Source organism: Ovis canadensis, chromosome 15 (assembly GCF_042477335.2).
Source record: "Ovis canadensis isolate MfBH-ARS-UI-01 breed Bighorn chromosome 15, ARS-UI_OviCan_v2, whole genome shotgun sequence".
NCBI classification, from domain to species: Eukaryota; Metazoa; Chordata; class Mammalia; order Artiodactyla; family Bovidae; genus Ovis; species Ovis canadensis.
Genome location: NC_091259.1, coordinates 12,838,251 through 12,852,744, shown reverse-complemented (window position 1 = coordinate 12,852,744; position 14,494 = coordinate 12,838,251). Strand labels below are relative to the sequence as shown.

The window sequence follows — 14,494 nt, the reverse complement described above, 5'->3', positions numbered from 1 at the left end:
CCATAGTTCTTCAGGCACTCTGTCTAGCAGATCTAACCCTTTGAATCTGTCACTTCCATTGTATAATCATAAGGGATTTGATTTATGTCATACCTGAATGGTCAAATCCCTTATGATTATACAGTGAAATCAGAAATAGATTTAAGGACTAGATCTGATAGATACAGTGCCTGATGAACTATGGACTGAGGTTCATGACATTGTACAGGTGACAGGGATCAAGACATTCCCATGGAAATGAAATGCAAAAAAGTAAAATGGCTGTCTGGGGAGGCCCTACAAATAGCTGTGAAAAGAAGAGAAGAGAAAAGCAAAGGAGAAGAGGAAAGATATAAGCATCTAAATGCAGAGTTCCAAAGAAGAGCAAGAAGAGATAAGAAAGCCTTCCTCAGTGATCAGTGCAAAGAAATAGAGGCAAACAACAGAATGGAAAAGACTAGAGATATCTTCAAGAAAATTAGAGATACCAAGGGAACATTTCATGCAAAGATGGGTTCAATAAAGGACAGAAATGATATGGACCTAACAGAAGCAGAAGATATTAAGAAGAGGTGGCAAGAATACACAGAAGAACTGTACAAAAAAGATCTTCATGACCAAGATAATCAGGATGGTATGATCACTCACCTAGAGCCAGACTACCTGGAATGTGAAGTGAAGTGGGCCTTAGAAAGCATCACTATGAACAAAACTAGTGGAGGTGATGGAATTCCTATTGAGCTCTTTCAAATCCTGAAATATGTTGCTATGAAAGTACTGCACTCAATATACCAGCAAATTTGGAAACCTCAGCAGTGACCACAGGACTGGAAAAGGTCAGTTTTCATTCTAATCCCAAAGAATGGCAATGCCAAACAATGCTCAAACTACCGCACAATTGTACTCATTTCACACGCTAGTAAAGTAATGCTCAAAATTCTCCACGCCAGGCTTCAGCAATATGTGAACCATGAACTTCCTGATGTTCAAGCTGGTTTTAAAAAGGCAGAGATCAAATTGCCATCATCTGCTGGATCATGGAAAAAGCAAGAGAGTTCCAGAAAAACATCTATTTCTGCTTTCTTGACTATGCCAAAGCCTTTGACTGTGTGGATCACAATAAACTGTGGAAAATTCTTCAACAGATGGGAATACCAGACCACCTGACCTGCCTCTTGAGAAACCTATATGCAGGTCAGGAAGCAACAGTTAGAATTGGACATGGTACAACAGACTGGTTCCAAATAGGAAAAGGAATACTTCAAGGCTGTATATTGTCACCCTGCTTATTTAACTTACATGCAGAGTACATCATGAAAAATGCTGGGCTGGAAGAGGCACAAGCTGGAATCAAGATTGCCGGGAGAAATACCAATAACCTCAGATAATCAGATGACACCACCCTTATGGCAGAAAGTGAAGAGGAACTAAAAAGCCTCTTGATGAGAGTAAAAGAGGAGAGTGAAAAAGTTGGCTTAAAGTTCAACATTCAGAAGACGAAGATCATGGCATCTGGTCCCATCACTTCATGGGAGATAGATGGGGAAATAGTATCAGTTTTTATGTTTTTGGGCTCCAAAATCACTGCAGATGGTGACTGCAGCCATGAAATTAAAAGAGGCTTACTCCTTGGAAGAAAAGTTATAACCAACCTAGACAGCATATTCAAAAGCAGAGACATTCCTTTGCCAACAAAGGTCCGTCTAGTCAAGGCTATGGTTTTCCCAGTGGTCATGTATGGATGCGAGGGTTGGACTGTGAAGAAAGGTGAGCGCCAAAGAATTGATGCTTTTGAACTGTGGTGTTGGCGAAGACTCTTGAGAGTTCTTTGGACTGCAAGAAGATCCAACCAGTCCATTCTAAAGGAGATCAGCTCTGGGTGATCTTTGGAAGGAATAATGCTAAAGCTGAGACTCCAGTAGTTTGGCCACCTCATGCAAAGAGTTGACTCAGTGGAAAAGACTCTGATGCTGGGAGGGATTGGGCGCAGGAGAAGAAGGGGCCGACAGAGGATGAGATGGCTGGATGGCATCACTGACTCGATGGGCATGAGTTTGAGTGAACTCTGGGAGTTGGTGATGGACAGGGAGGCCTGGCGTGCTGCGATTCATGGGGTCGCAACGAATCGGACATGACTGAGCTACTCAACTGAACTGAACTGAACTGAATGGTCTAGTGGTTTTCCCTACTTTCTTCGATTTAAGTCTGAATTTGTCAATAAGAAGTTCATGATCTGACCCACAGTCATCTCCCGGTCTTGTTTCTGCTGACTGTATAGAGCTTCTCCACTTTTGGCTGAAAGAATATAATCAGTCCTATTTCAGTATTGACCATCTGGTGATGTCCATATGTAGAGTCTTCTCTTGTGTTGGTTGAAGAGGGTGTGTAATCCATGGTGGTTAATTTAATGAACTGCACGTTTGGTTTTTATGATTTGATGAAGTTTGGCATTGTTGCATTGTGAGAGCATCACAATATAGCAAACATTTCCATCACCCCCAAAGTTTTCCCTCACAGTTTACAGTCCCTTTGTCTTCTCTTCCCTCCCCTATCCCAGGCAACTCTGATTTCTGTTTTGTCAGTTTGAGTGAGGTTTGCATTTTCTAGAGTTTTACATAAGAGTAAGAGTTAAGTACTCATTTTGGTTTAGTTTCTTTCTCATTCAACATTATTACTCTAAGATTCATCTGTGTGATATTATTGGGACCATGGGTTTTTAAATTGCTGATTAGTAGACCATCGTACAGAGAAGGCAGTGGCAACCCATTCCAGTACTCTTGCCTGGAAAATCCCATGGACGGAGGAGCCGGGTAGGCTGCAGTCCATGGGTTTCGCTAGGAGTTGGACACGACTGAGTGACTTCACTTTCTCTTTTCACTTTCATGCATTGGAGAAGGAAATGGCAACCCACTCCAGTGTTCTTGCCTGGAGAACCCCAGGGACGGGGGATCCTGGTGGGCTGCCATTTATGGGGTCGGACATGGCTGAAGTGACTTAGCAGCAGCAGCACACCATCGTATGGATATACTACAGCTTGCTTATTTATTCACTTCTTGAAAGACATTATATTGTTTCCAGTTTGAGGCTACTAAGATTAAGTTAAGTTTTGAACATTTGAACCTTTTATGTTTTCTGTGAGCATATGCTTTTATTTTGCTTGGACAAATACTTAGGAGTGAATGGCTGGATCATATGATATGTATATGTTTACTTTTTAATTAACTGCCAAACTGTTTTTAAATGTCAGTTAATAAATTTTTCATAATAAATATATGAAAATATTAGGAAACATGAAGTCTTTTATATCTGTGTGTGTAGGTATGTATATGTCATGTAAAGCATTCATATATTCTGTGTCTGTCTAAAAAATAACAAAGTACAGTTTTACTCCTAGCAAGTTGGATTGTTAGAGCCACTAATTATATGAAAATTTATGATTATACAAAAAATTATCACTCTATAAAACATCATGATTATATATATCTCCACAAGGCAGAGATGGTTCCAAACATTTCATATAGTCTAATGATTAATTGCAGATTTGAGTTATTTAATATTAACCAGAGATACACATAAAACATCAATATCTATGATTTATACTGAAGTGTTCAGGCTATCACTTCAAATAATATATACCTCAGTATTTGAAAACTGATATATTCACTAGTTTTAGTAATACTTAAACATCTTTTGATGAGAAATTCATTCTTAATTTGCTTGTTAAAATGGAAAAAGCTAGATGATCTCCTCCTATTCATTTTCAGGCTTTAAATATCATATTGCTTAGAAATATGAGAGAAAAATGGTGATATGAGTACTTGATATGGTAGATTGCCTGCACATTTCACTTTTGATCTTGAGTGCAATCTTATCTGTCAAATCACCAACATAAATTACAGTTTGGGCTTGAATGTGACTGGCATAAATATTATTATTGAGCACAAGAGGGGCATAGAGAAAGGATTCTCCACCCTTTATCTTGCATTTTTTAACAGTAGAAAGATAAACCTCTGCATTTTCTCCTATATCTCACTTTAACAGCTTAGCCTACTGTTTTCGTTTTACAGTATGTAGCAAGATTTAATATAATTTCTTACATCCTGATACTTTTGGTAACACAGTGAAACATATTGTACGTAGCCAGGCACCCAGAGGGAAGATGACAACGGCAGGGAGTGAGTGAAGAGAGAATATGGACTAAGTAAACTTTTACGGGCACCCAAATAGCTATTGAAAAAGGAAATATTAATAATACTTGAGCTGAAATTTTAAAAATAATATTATTTAATGAATTTATATTTATTTCAAATACAAATAGAAAGATATAATGTATGCATATAAAATGTTATACTTTATATGAAATGTATTATAAATTCTTTTTCTGTAAATTGTCATTGGAAGAAAAGATGATTTAGCTATTTTTCTTTCTGATATGTATACATTTAATTGCTTTTAGCGTGTTTTGGGATTACTAGATATTTTTGTGCAGATCAGTTCCGTTCAGTCGCTGATTCATGTTTGACACTTTGTGACCCTATGACCCTATGAACTGCAGCATGCCAGGCTGTTCATCACCAAATCCCAGAGCCTGCTCAAACTCATATCCATCGAGTCGGTGATGCCATCCAACCATCTTGTATAGCTCTTCTGTGTATTCTTGCCACCTTTTCTTAATATCTTCAGCTTCTGCTAGATCCATGCCGTTTCTGTCCTTTATTGTGCCCATCCTTGCATGAAATGTTCCCTTGGTGTCTCTAATTAAAGAGAGATCTCTTCTTGAAGAGATCTCTAGTCTTTTCCATTCTGTTGTTTTCCTCTATTTCCTTGGTTTGATCGCTGAGGAAGGCTTTCTTATCTCTCCCTGCTAGTCTTTGGAACTCTGCATTCAAATGAGTATTTCTTTCCTTTTTTCCTTTGCCTTTAGCTTCTCTTCTTTTCTCAGCTATTTGTAAGGCCTCCTCAGACAACCATTTTGCCTGCATTTTTGCATTTCTTTTTCTTGGGGATGGTCTTGATCACTGCCTCCTATACAATGTCACGAACCTCTCAGTCCATAGTTCTTCAGGCACTCTGTAGCAGATCTCATACCTTGAATCTGTTGGTCATTTCCACTGTATAATCATAAAGGATTTGATTTTGGTCAATCTGAATGGTCTAATGATTTTCCCTGATTTCTTCAACTTACATCTGAATTTGGCAATAAGGAGTTCATAATCTGAGCCGCAGTCAGCTCCTGGTCTTGTTTTTGCTAACTGTATAGAGCTTCTCCCGGAGAAGGCAATGGCACCCCACTCCAGTACTCTTGCCTGGAAAATCTCATGGATGGAGGAGCCTGGTAGGCTGCAGTTCATGGGGTCACTAAGAGTCAGACACGATTGAGCGACTTCACTTTTCACTTTCATGCATTGGAGAAGGAAATGGCAACCCACTCCAGTGTTCTTGCCTGGAGAATCCCAGGGTCGGGGGAGCCTGGTGGGCTGCTGTCTATGGGGTCGCACAGAGTCGGACATAACTGACGTGACTTAACAGCAGCAGCAGCAGCATAGAGCTTCTCCATCTTTGGCTGCAAAGAATATAATCAGTCTTATTTCTGTACTGACCCTCTGGTGATGTCCATGTGTATAGTCTTCTCTTGTGTTGTTGGAAGAGGGTGTTTGCTGTGACCAGTGCATTCTCTTGGAAAACTCTGTTACTCTTTGCCCTGCTGCATTTTGTACTCCAAGGCCAAACTTGTCTGTTACTTCGGGTATCTCTTGACTTCCTTCTTTTGCATTCCAGTCCCCTATAATGAAAAGGACATCTTTTTTGGTGTTAGTTCTAGAAAGTCTTGTAGGTCTTCATAGAATTGTTCAGCTTCTTTGTTCAACTTCATTAGCGGTTGGGGCATAGACTTGGATTACTATGATTTTAAATGGTTTTCCTTGGAGACGAACAGAGATCATTCTGTCATTTTTGACATTGTACCCAGGTCCTTTTTTGAACTCCTTTGATGACTATGAGGGCTGCTCCATTTCTTCTAAGGGATTTTTGCCCACAGTAGAAGATATAATGGTTATCTGAATTAAATTCAAGCATTCCGGTCCATTTTAGTTCACTGATTCCTAAAATGTTGATGTTCACTCTTGCCATCTCCTGTTTGACCACTTCCAATTTACCCTGATTCATGGACCTAACATACAAGGTTCCTCTGCAATATTGCTCTTTACAGCATCGGACTTTATTTCCACACCAGTCACATTCACAACTGGGCATTGTTATCACTTTGGCTCTGACTCTTCATTCTTTTTGTAGTTACTTCTCCAGTCTTCCCCACTAGCATATTGGGCACCTACCCACCTGGGGAGTTCATCTTTGTATCATATCTTTTTTCCTTTTCATGCTGTACATGGGGTTCTCAAGGCAAGAATACTAAAGTGGTTTACCATTCCCTTCTCCAGAGGACCAGCTTTTGTCAGAACTCTCCGCCATGACCCGTCCCATCTTGGGTCACCCTACACAACATGTCTAATTATATTCCTTGTAAAATTAGAATTTTAAATATATTTTTGCCTTCTCTTGTTTTATCATGTAGCTATATATCTAGTTAGAAGTCTCATAATTTTAGTTACTTCTAAAAATCTGATCTCTTTTATATCTGTTTTCTATGTTATTAATTATAGTCTTACTTTTTTCTTCCATCTACATTCTCAACTTTATAAGTTGTTATGTTTGGCTTGGTTTTCAGTATTGCTTCTGTTTGAAGATAAGTGGTTTCTGTTTTAATTTTCCTCTATGAATCTCATTCACTGTAGTTCTATCAGTTTTGATTTGTATAATTTTCATGATTGCAGTGTATGGTGTGTAGTTTGAATTTTGATCACTGTATTTAGACATATCACATTATCACCCAAAAGCCAAGGTAACAAACAGCAAGTGCCCCTGCTCTTTCCCTCTGCAAGGCAGTTTGTTTTCTAACTAGCCTATTGAGTACTTTTATTGAAAGTTCTGGAGTTCTGTTTTCTCTCTTTGAAAATTTGAACCTTATGAACTCAACGAGGGACATTTTACAAAGTAATTGACCAGTGTTTTTCAAAAGTGTCAAGGTCAGAAGGAAAAAGAATGACTGTCACAGTTTTGGGTGAGACTATGATAAATAACAGCTAAATGCAATGTGTTATTTTCCTGAGAGAATAATAGGAAATCTGTGGAAAAACTGGTAAAATTCGAACATAGTTTGTGCTAGATTAGTTAATAGTATTGTACAGTGTTAATTTCCTGGTTTTGTTAATTATATTGTGATTATGTAAGATGTTACTATCATTAGTATCATTAACTGTATAATTGGAATTTTCTGTACTATTTTTGCCACTTTTATATAAATCTCAAAATAGTTCACAGTAAAAAGTAAACAGACAAACCAACCAAGCTGTAGGCCCCTTAGGCAGATAGACCAGGGCATATGCTGGCCTACGAGCCCACCAGGTCTCTAGGTCCACTCTGCCTCTTTGGCTCTACGATTTAACGCTTTCCAAACTCAATTTTCCTTGCATTTGAGTGATAAATTTTAAAAGATTTTTGTTGCTAATATCTTTATTTATGCATAATTTTAAATTGCACTGTTATAAAATTTTCTCCAGGTATTTAATCTACTGCCATATACCCCGAGACAAACATGTAATTTGCTTAATTTGTTTGACAATCCATTTTCTCACCTGTAATTTGAGAATGAGCATTCATTTGTAAAGTCTATATTCTTTCTCATTCCAAGAAGGACCTTACTGGAGGTGACTTACAGAAATAAAAATAATCTATTTGTGTAAAATCAATAGTTGAGGAAATCAAAGAGAAAATTAGGAAAAGAGAACTAGGGAAATAGTTTATGCCAAAAGAAGACAAACAACAACTCATACTCTCAGGTTCTGTAAAGCTGTTGTTAGATTGGAAATTCTCCTGTGTGCTTTACAACATCAAAAAGAAAGGAAAAATAAAGTTGTAAGATTTAGTATACTGCAATAAAGACACAGCTGCTCAGGAGAAGCCTAGGCGTTCCCTAGGTGTCTCTCGTCGTTTTTAGTGAGCGCTGATGGAGAGCAGTGGTGGTGCCTCCTGTGGGCCCTACAGCGTTGCCGCTGCCCTGGAGCGTGCCAGGGGCATGGTGCAAGCTGTGCAGTACGGTTAGCACATGGAAGAAGTGATGTGCTTTTCATGGGAAATTTCATTCCCTTTGACACCATTTTAAAGGATTATCATTGAAAAAAATATTTTTAATTGGTTTAACACATAAGTATTGAAAAGATATTTTATCATCTGTACTTTGTAAAAAGATAAATGTGTCAGATTTTATAAAAACAAAAGATGATCCATTGTTACAAGTTATAATCCCGTCCTCATTATACAATATTTTTATTATGCATTTGAAATCCCTTTTCATTACTATTTGTTCAATAAAGATTATAATTGTGTTTTCTTTTTCTAGCAGAGCTGATGAATTAGATGCTGTTGTAGGGTTCAGCTAGAGCAAATGAAAATAACTTATCAGAAAAACAAAGAAAATGAAATATAAATCTGCTTTTCATAACAGTGCTCATATGTTATTTTTCTGGGAAGAAAACCTTTTTGGGCTGGTAAACATTTTATTTTAAAATAGTTTTTAACATCAACTGTAAAAAACATCATGTGTAGAAAAATACTTGAACCTTTTTTCCTTTAGACATCTCTTTGCATTCTTATTTTGTTTTCTGTCATGTTTGACAAATTTTAAACACAAATAGGTGATAGCAATTGTTACCAGAGTCAAAATAGCACTTCTTCTGACTACCAACTAGTGATGTTTGTGGTCTAGCAGAGCTGATGAATTAGATGCTGTTGTAGGGTTCAGCTAGAGCAAATGAAAATAATTTATCAGAAAAACAAAGAAAATGAAACAATGAATCACCACACTTTTTTCTAGATTAGAGAATCAATAAAAAACTCTATAAGGAACTTGAGTTTAACAGCAGGAATCTGTATGTTTATCAGTTAATTAGTGCATTTATTTTGAAAGATTTATGGTCCTTATTTTATTGCGAACTTTAATAGTATAAGAACCCTCAGAATCTGTTAAAAAGGAAAAGCAGCTTATTTCTCTCAAAAAGTAAAACAGAAGAAATAGTTGATACCCTGCAAATGTTGTTGTATAAAATATTAGCTTAGGAAACATATAGTTTGGATTTGGGGATTTATTTTGTTTCTGTCAGATAAGCAGTGAGTTAGCACAGTTTTAATATTCAGTTGACATGTTTATGAAAAACCATCAAAAGATGCTTAACTGATTTTATACACCTAGTCTAATATCTGTAATATAATATATAGAATACTCAGTGATATCCTGGATCATTCTTAGTAAATGATTAAGAAGACATTGATATTATTGAAATGGAAGCCATTATACACTATGTTGAAAAGAAAATGTGAGTGAATTGATTTTGATGAGAATGAGGTTGTGTGTGTTTATTAGTCGCTCAGTCGAGTCCAACTCTTTGTGACCCCATGGTCTGTCCATGGGATTCTCCAGACAGGAATGCTGGAGTGGGCTGCTGTTTTCTTCTCCAGAGAATGGTGACAGAGAAGCTGATAACTTGAAAGTTACAGAAGTAAAGTAAAGTGAAAGTTGCTCAGTTGCGTCTGACTCTTTGCAACCCCAGGAGGCTCCCCGGTCCATGGAATTTTCCAGGCAAGAATACTAGAGTATGTAGCCATTCCTTTCTCCAAGGAATCTTCCCCACCCAGGGACTGAACCCAGGTCTCCTGCATTGCAGGCAGATTCTTCACTGTCTGAGCCATCAGACACCTTTCACAGAAGTGTAAGCCCTAAGCAGGAAAGAATTTATTTTGCTTGATTTTTACTAATTGATCTATAACTTCTTTCATTTGAGTCATATATATAGAAGAAACATTGAGATGGCAACTTAAAATCAATATAGAATCCTAAAAGCTTAGAGTTATTGTAATGAGTACCAACAGTTACTTAAAATTGTTTTACTATTTCATAGTTTGCTATACTATTTATTGGGCTTCCCTGGTGGCTCAGATGGTGAAGAATCTACCTGCAATGCAGGAGACCCTGGTTCCATCCCTGGATTGGAAAGATCCCCTAGAGAAGGGACTGCCTACCCTCTGCAGTATTGTTGCTTGGAGAATTCCATGGACAGAGGAGTCTGATGGACTACAGTCCATGGGGTCATGAAAAGTAGGACACAGCTGAGCGACTAACGCTTTCACTTCACTTTCATACTATTTACTATCTTTTCTGTCGTTTCATCTTTTCAAAAAATTATGTCAGTATTTTGAGGTTATGCAATTTAAATCATTCCAATTGAAAAATATTTTTATTTCAGAAGTGAGCAAAGAGGTTATTAAGAATGGATCTAACTAAAGAAGTAGCTTTTCAAATGAAAAGTCATTATAATATGTACATAAATATATATATATATATATATATATATACACACACACACATAGTCTTTATAAGTTAAATATGGCTGTTTTTGTATCCTACTGAATGGTCGTGTTCATTTATTGCTTTTTATTTTCTTCATTCAGGTTATTTCACAGTTGAAGATCTTAGGCAGATCTGTAACAGCTGGTTGCAAATTTGATAGAGAAATCTGGTCTAATGAACTTTCTCCTGTCCTCAATCTCTGGAAGAAATTAAATCAGGTTAGTAGTGGAACATTTTTCCTTTGTTTTTTTCTGTTTTCCTCCATATCCTTTTCTTTTTCCAGTTTTATCTCCAAGTATGTTGGTAAATTTTGGTATTGATGCGCCCTTAATGTATGCAGTATCCTGGAAAAAGATGAAGGAAATAATAGTAATAGAAGTACATCAGCCCAAGAAGTAGTGTCGCCAGTGTAGTTTGTCTTATCCTGGTAATGTACTGTGACATCCTCTGTGGCTGATACATATTTTGTTCACTTTTTGTCTTCTCTTCCCTCTTTCTGTAAAGTCAATGACTTCTCTTAAATGTGAAAATTTTCAAAGGAATCCAAGTGCTAAGAAAAAGCAATTCATCGACTAGAATTATTTCTATATTGCAGAACAGTTATAGATTATAGATGGTTGCTTGTTCACTAGGCAAAACCATTACAGTATTAATGGTTACTATTCTAATTGAATAAGGACTTACTTTCTGAAATTAAAAAATATAATTTTACAACTCATATGTTTAGTAATGCTATAAAAATGTTTATATATCGATAGCCTTCTCCAATAAGGGAAGTCAAATTAGGCTTATTTCAGAACCTATAAAATTTCAAACCCTCAAATCTTAGTTTTCAAGTTATTCTTAGTGTCAACAATTGGTGATTGTTGGGAGTCTGAATAAATAATGACCTCAGCTAACTGGAATTGCCACTTTATTTAGACCATCAGATTGATAAAGCTTGAGGAAGAATTAGAGAGTGAAAAGATACACTGCATCCCTTGGTGTTCCAAACCCAGACTCTCCACTAGTGCCTGAGGCATACAGGTAACCCCATTGCACAGATTCCTGACCATGAAGTCATGGACCTGATTTCCATTCTTCGTATCAGTTCATATTGAAGTTATTATTCTTTAACCTTTTTTTTCTTAAACCAACCCTTGCTATACATTAAAATCAAATTTATACAAATTTATTGAGGAAATTTGCTGTTAATCTGATTCTTATTTCTTTGTAACTCATTAGTTTTTTGCCCGCGGAGAAGGCAATGGCACGCTACTCCAGCACTCTTGGCCTGGAAAATCCCATGATCGGAGGAGCCTGGTAGGCTGCAGTCCATGGGATCGCTAAGAGTCGGACATGACTGAGCAACTTCACTTTCACTTTTCATTTTCATGCATTGGAGAAGGAAATGGCAACCCACTCCAGTGTTCTTGCCTGGAGAATCCCAGGGACGGGGCAGCCTGGTGGGCTGCCGTCTGTGGGGCGCTCAGAGTCAGACATGACTGAAGCGACTTAGCAGCAGCAGCAGCAGCAGCAGAATATTTTGTCTCTATTTTCCCTAAATTTCACCACATTAAATACAGGTGTGGATTTTGTTTTGTTTTGCATCCATTCTGTTTGATACTCTGAGAACTTGGAATTCTAAAAGCCAGCCTTCCTAGCTATACCTTTTTCAATGTATTCCTTACATAGCTGGGCTGCATGCTATGAAATATCGAGTACTGTGCTGTCATTGGTGGGTGCTTAATACTGCTATTTTCAGCCCTGAAATGGTAAGATGGTGAGCAGTATTCTTTCCAGGGAAACATGAAAAGATAAATTTGCAACCCAGGATTCTCCTAGCTTGACCCCACCCATGCATCCAGCCCTCAGCCATAGGTTACTATATTCTCTACTTGGCTGTTACCCAGACCCTTTCTGTCTCCCAGATGTTTTACATTCTTTTTGTGCCATTTTCTGGGTTCGTTGTCCTCTTGTTTTGTCCAAGACAGAATGCAGAAGTGGGAGATATGTTGCCCATTTTGTCCAGAATTTTTTTTTTATTTTTATTTTTACTATATTTTACTTTACAATACTGTATTGGTTTTGCCATACATTGACATGAATCTGCCATGGGTGTACATGAGTTCCCAATCCTGAATCCCCCTCCCACCTCCCACCCCATATCATCTCTCCAGGTCATCCCTGTGCACCAGCCCCAAGCATCCCGTATCCTATATCGAACATAGACTGGCAATTCGTTTCTTACATGATAATATACATGTTTCAATGCCATTCTCCCAGATCATCCCACCCTCTCCTTCTCCCTCAGAGTCCAAAAGTCCATTTTATACATCTGTATCTCTTTTGCTGTCTCACATACAGGGTTATCGTTATCATCTTTCTAAATTCCATATATATGTGTTAGTATACTGTATTGGTGTTTTTCTTTCTGGCTTACTTCACTCTGTATAATTGGCTCCAGTTTCATCCATCTCATTAGAACTGATTCAAATGTATTCTTTTTAATGGCTGAGTAATACTCCATTGTGTATATGTACCACAGCTTTCTTATCCATTCATCTGCTGATGGACATCTAGGTTGTTTCCATGTCCTGGCTATTATAAACAGTGCTGCAACAAACATTGGGGTACACATGTCTCTTTCGATTCTGGTTTCCTCAGTGTGTATGCCCAGCTGTGGGAGCATAACTTTTAAAATGTCATTTTGTTTTATTTGTAAGATAACTATAGATTCATTAAAAGATAGTTGTTATTATATTATATTCATATAATATATTATAGTCAAATTAATCTTTCAAATATCTTGTGCTTCATCCTGTTATAATGTTTTATTTTTTCTCTCTCCCATTTCCTTCCTAACGCTATTGCCATAATTGAGGCTTTTATTCTTTCTCATACATATTATTGCAGAAAACAACAAATTTGACTCTCCTTATAATATGTCCATCCTCGAAGTCATATTTCAGATTATTACATTAATTTTCCTAAAGAAAATTGTTTTCCACAACATGGCTCCATATCCAACCTAACCTGTAAGCCTGACAGGCAGACCTCAGTGGTTCTGTCTATGAGGACTTTCCAAATGCTGTTTCCTTCTACTGGAATCTCCTGGCTATGCTAAACCAGGGATGGGCAGGTAAAGTCCCAGCAGCTTCCAGAAGCCTGCTCAGCTGTTGCTCATTTCCCTCTTCATGTTTCTGTAGTATAGACTTATCATTTGCATAATAATTCCCATAAAAATCATATTTTAAACTAAGCAAGTTAAGATTGGGCACTGAGGAATAGGTGTTCTCTTATTTGGAGTAGAAAAAGTGAAAGTCGTGTCGCCCAGTCATGTCTGACTGTGACCTCCATGGACAGTAGCCTGCCAGGCTCCTTTTCAATTTAGAGTGTAGGAGTAGGCTTTGGTTTGTATTAAGATAAGGATCATGCTTCTTTCAAATACTTGGCGATAGCACTAGTTTGGAACCATATAAATTAAAGTTTCTTCTTGAAATTTATTGGAAATTCCAAGGGAGTGCATACAAACTAACATTAATGTTTTGATTGTGGCTATTTTTTGACAAGAGATTCCGACACATAAACTCCTCACTCCAGTTAGTACCAGATTTCAGTGTAGGCAGTTTTCCTGTAGTCCCTGAGACACAAGTGATGGGTGGAAGGCAGGTGGTTTCTATTTCAGTCTTCTATCGAGGATGTAATCATTTGGGGTTTCACGTTTTTTGGATGTATCATTTTTACCTCTCCACCTTGAGCGGATATTGGACATTATCCCTGGTCTCCCAAGCCGTGTATATGAATACCAAAGCTCAGGTTCACCAGTGTCTTTGAACTTCAGTGGCTTGTTTGCTACTCTCTCATTCTTAGTATGGAGAAATAAAAACCTTTCTGGATGTCTTGTATTCTCATAAAAAAACAACCCAGCCTTACGTGACTCTTCATATACTATGGAAATTAACTTTGTAACTATTTATGTAGCTACATGCTGTATTAAAAAAGGATAATAAAACTTGTATTACCTCTCTGAGAGCAACATATGTGACAGCTGTAAATTCCTTCTAAGCCTCAGGG

General features: G+C 37.5%; 1 protein-coding gene across 4 annotated transcripts in view; it reads left to right on the top strand.

Annotated features, from left to right (window-relative positions):
* Positions 1-14,494, top strand: part of DYNC2H1 (dynein cytoplasmic 2 heavy chain 1) — a 493,166-nt gene that overhangs the window by 272,983 nt on the left and 205,689 nt on the right. For all 4 annotated transcript variants that reach the window (XM_069554796.1, XM_069554794.1, XM_069554793.1 and 1 more), the window contains exon 83: positions 10,540-10,656. In XM_069554796.1, coding sequence (XP_069410897.1) covers positions 10,540-10,656 — 117 coding nt within the window. The remainder of the gene's footprint in view (positions 1-10,539; positions 10,657-14,494) is intronic.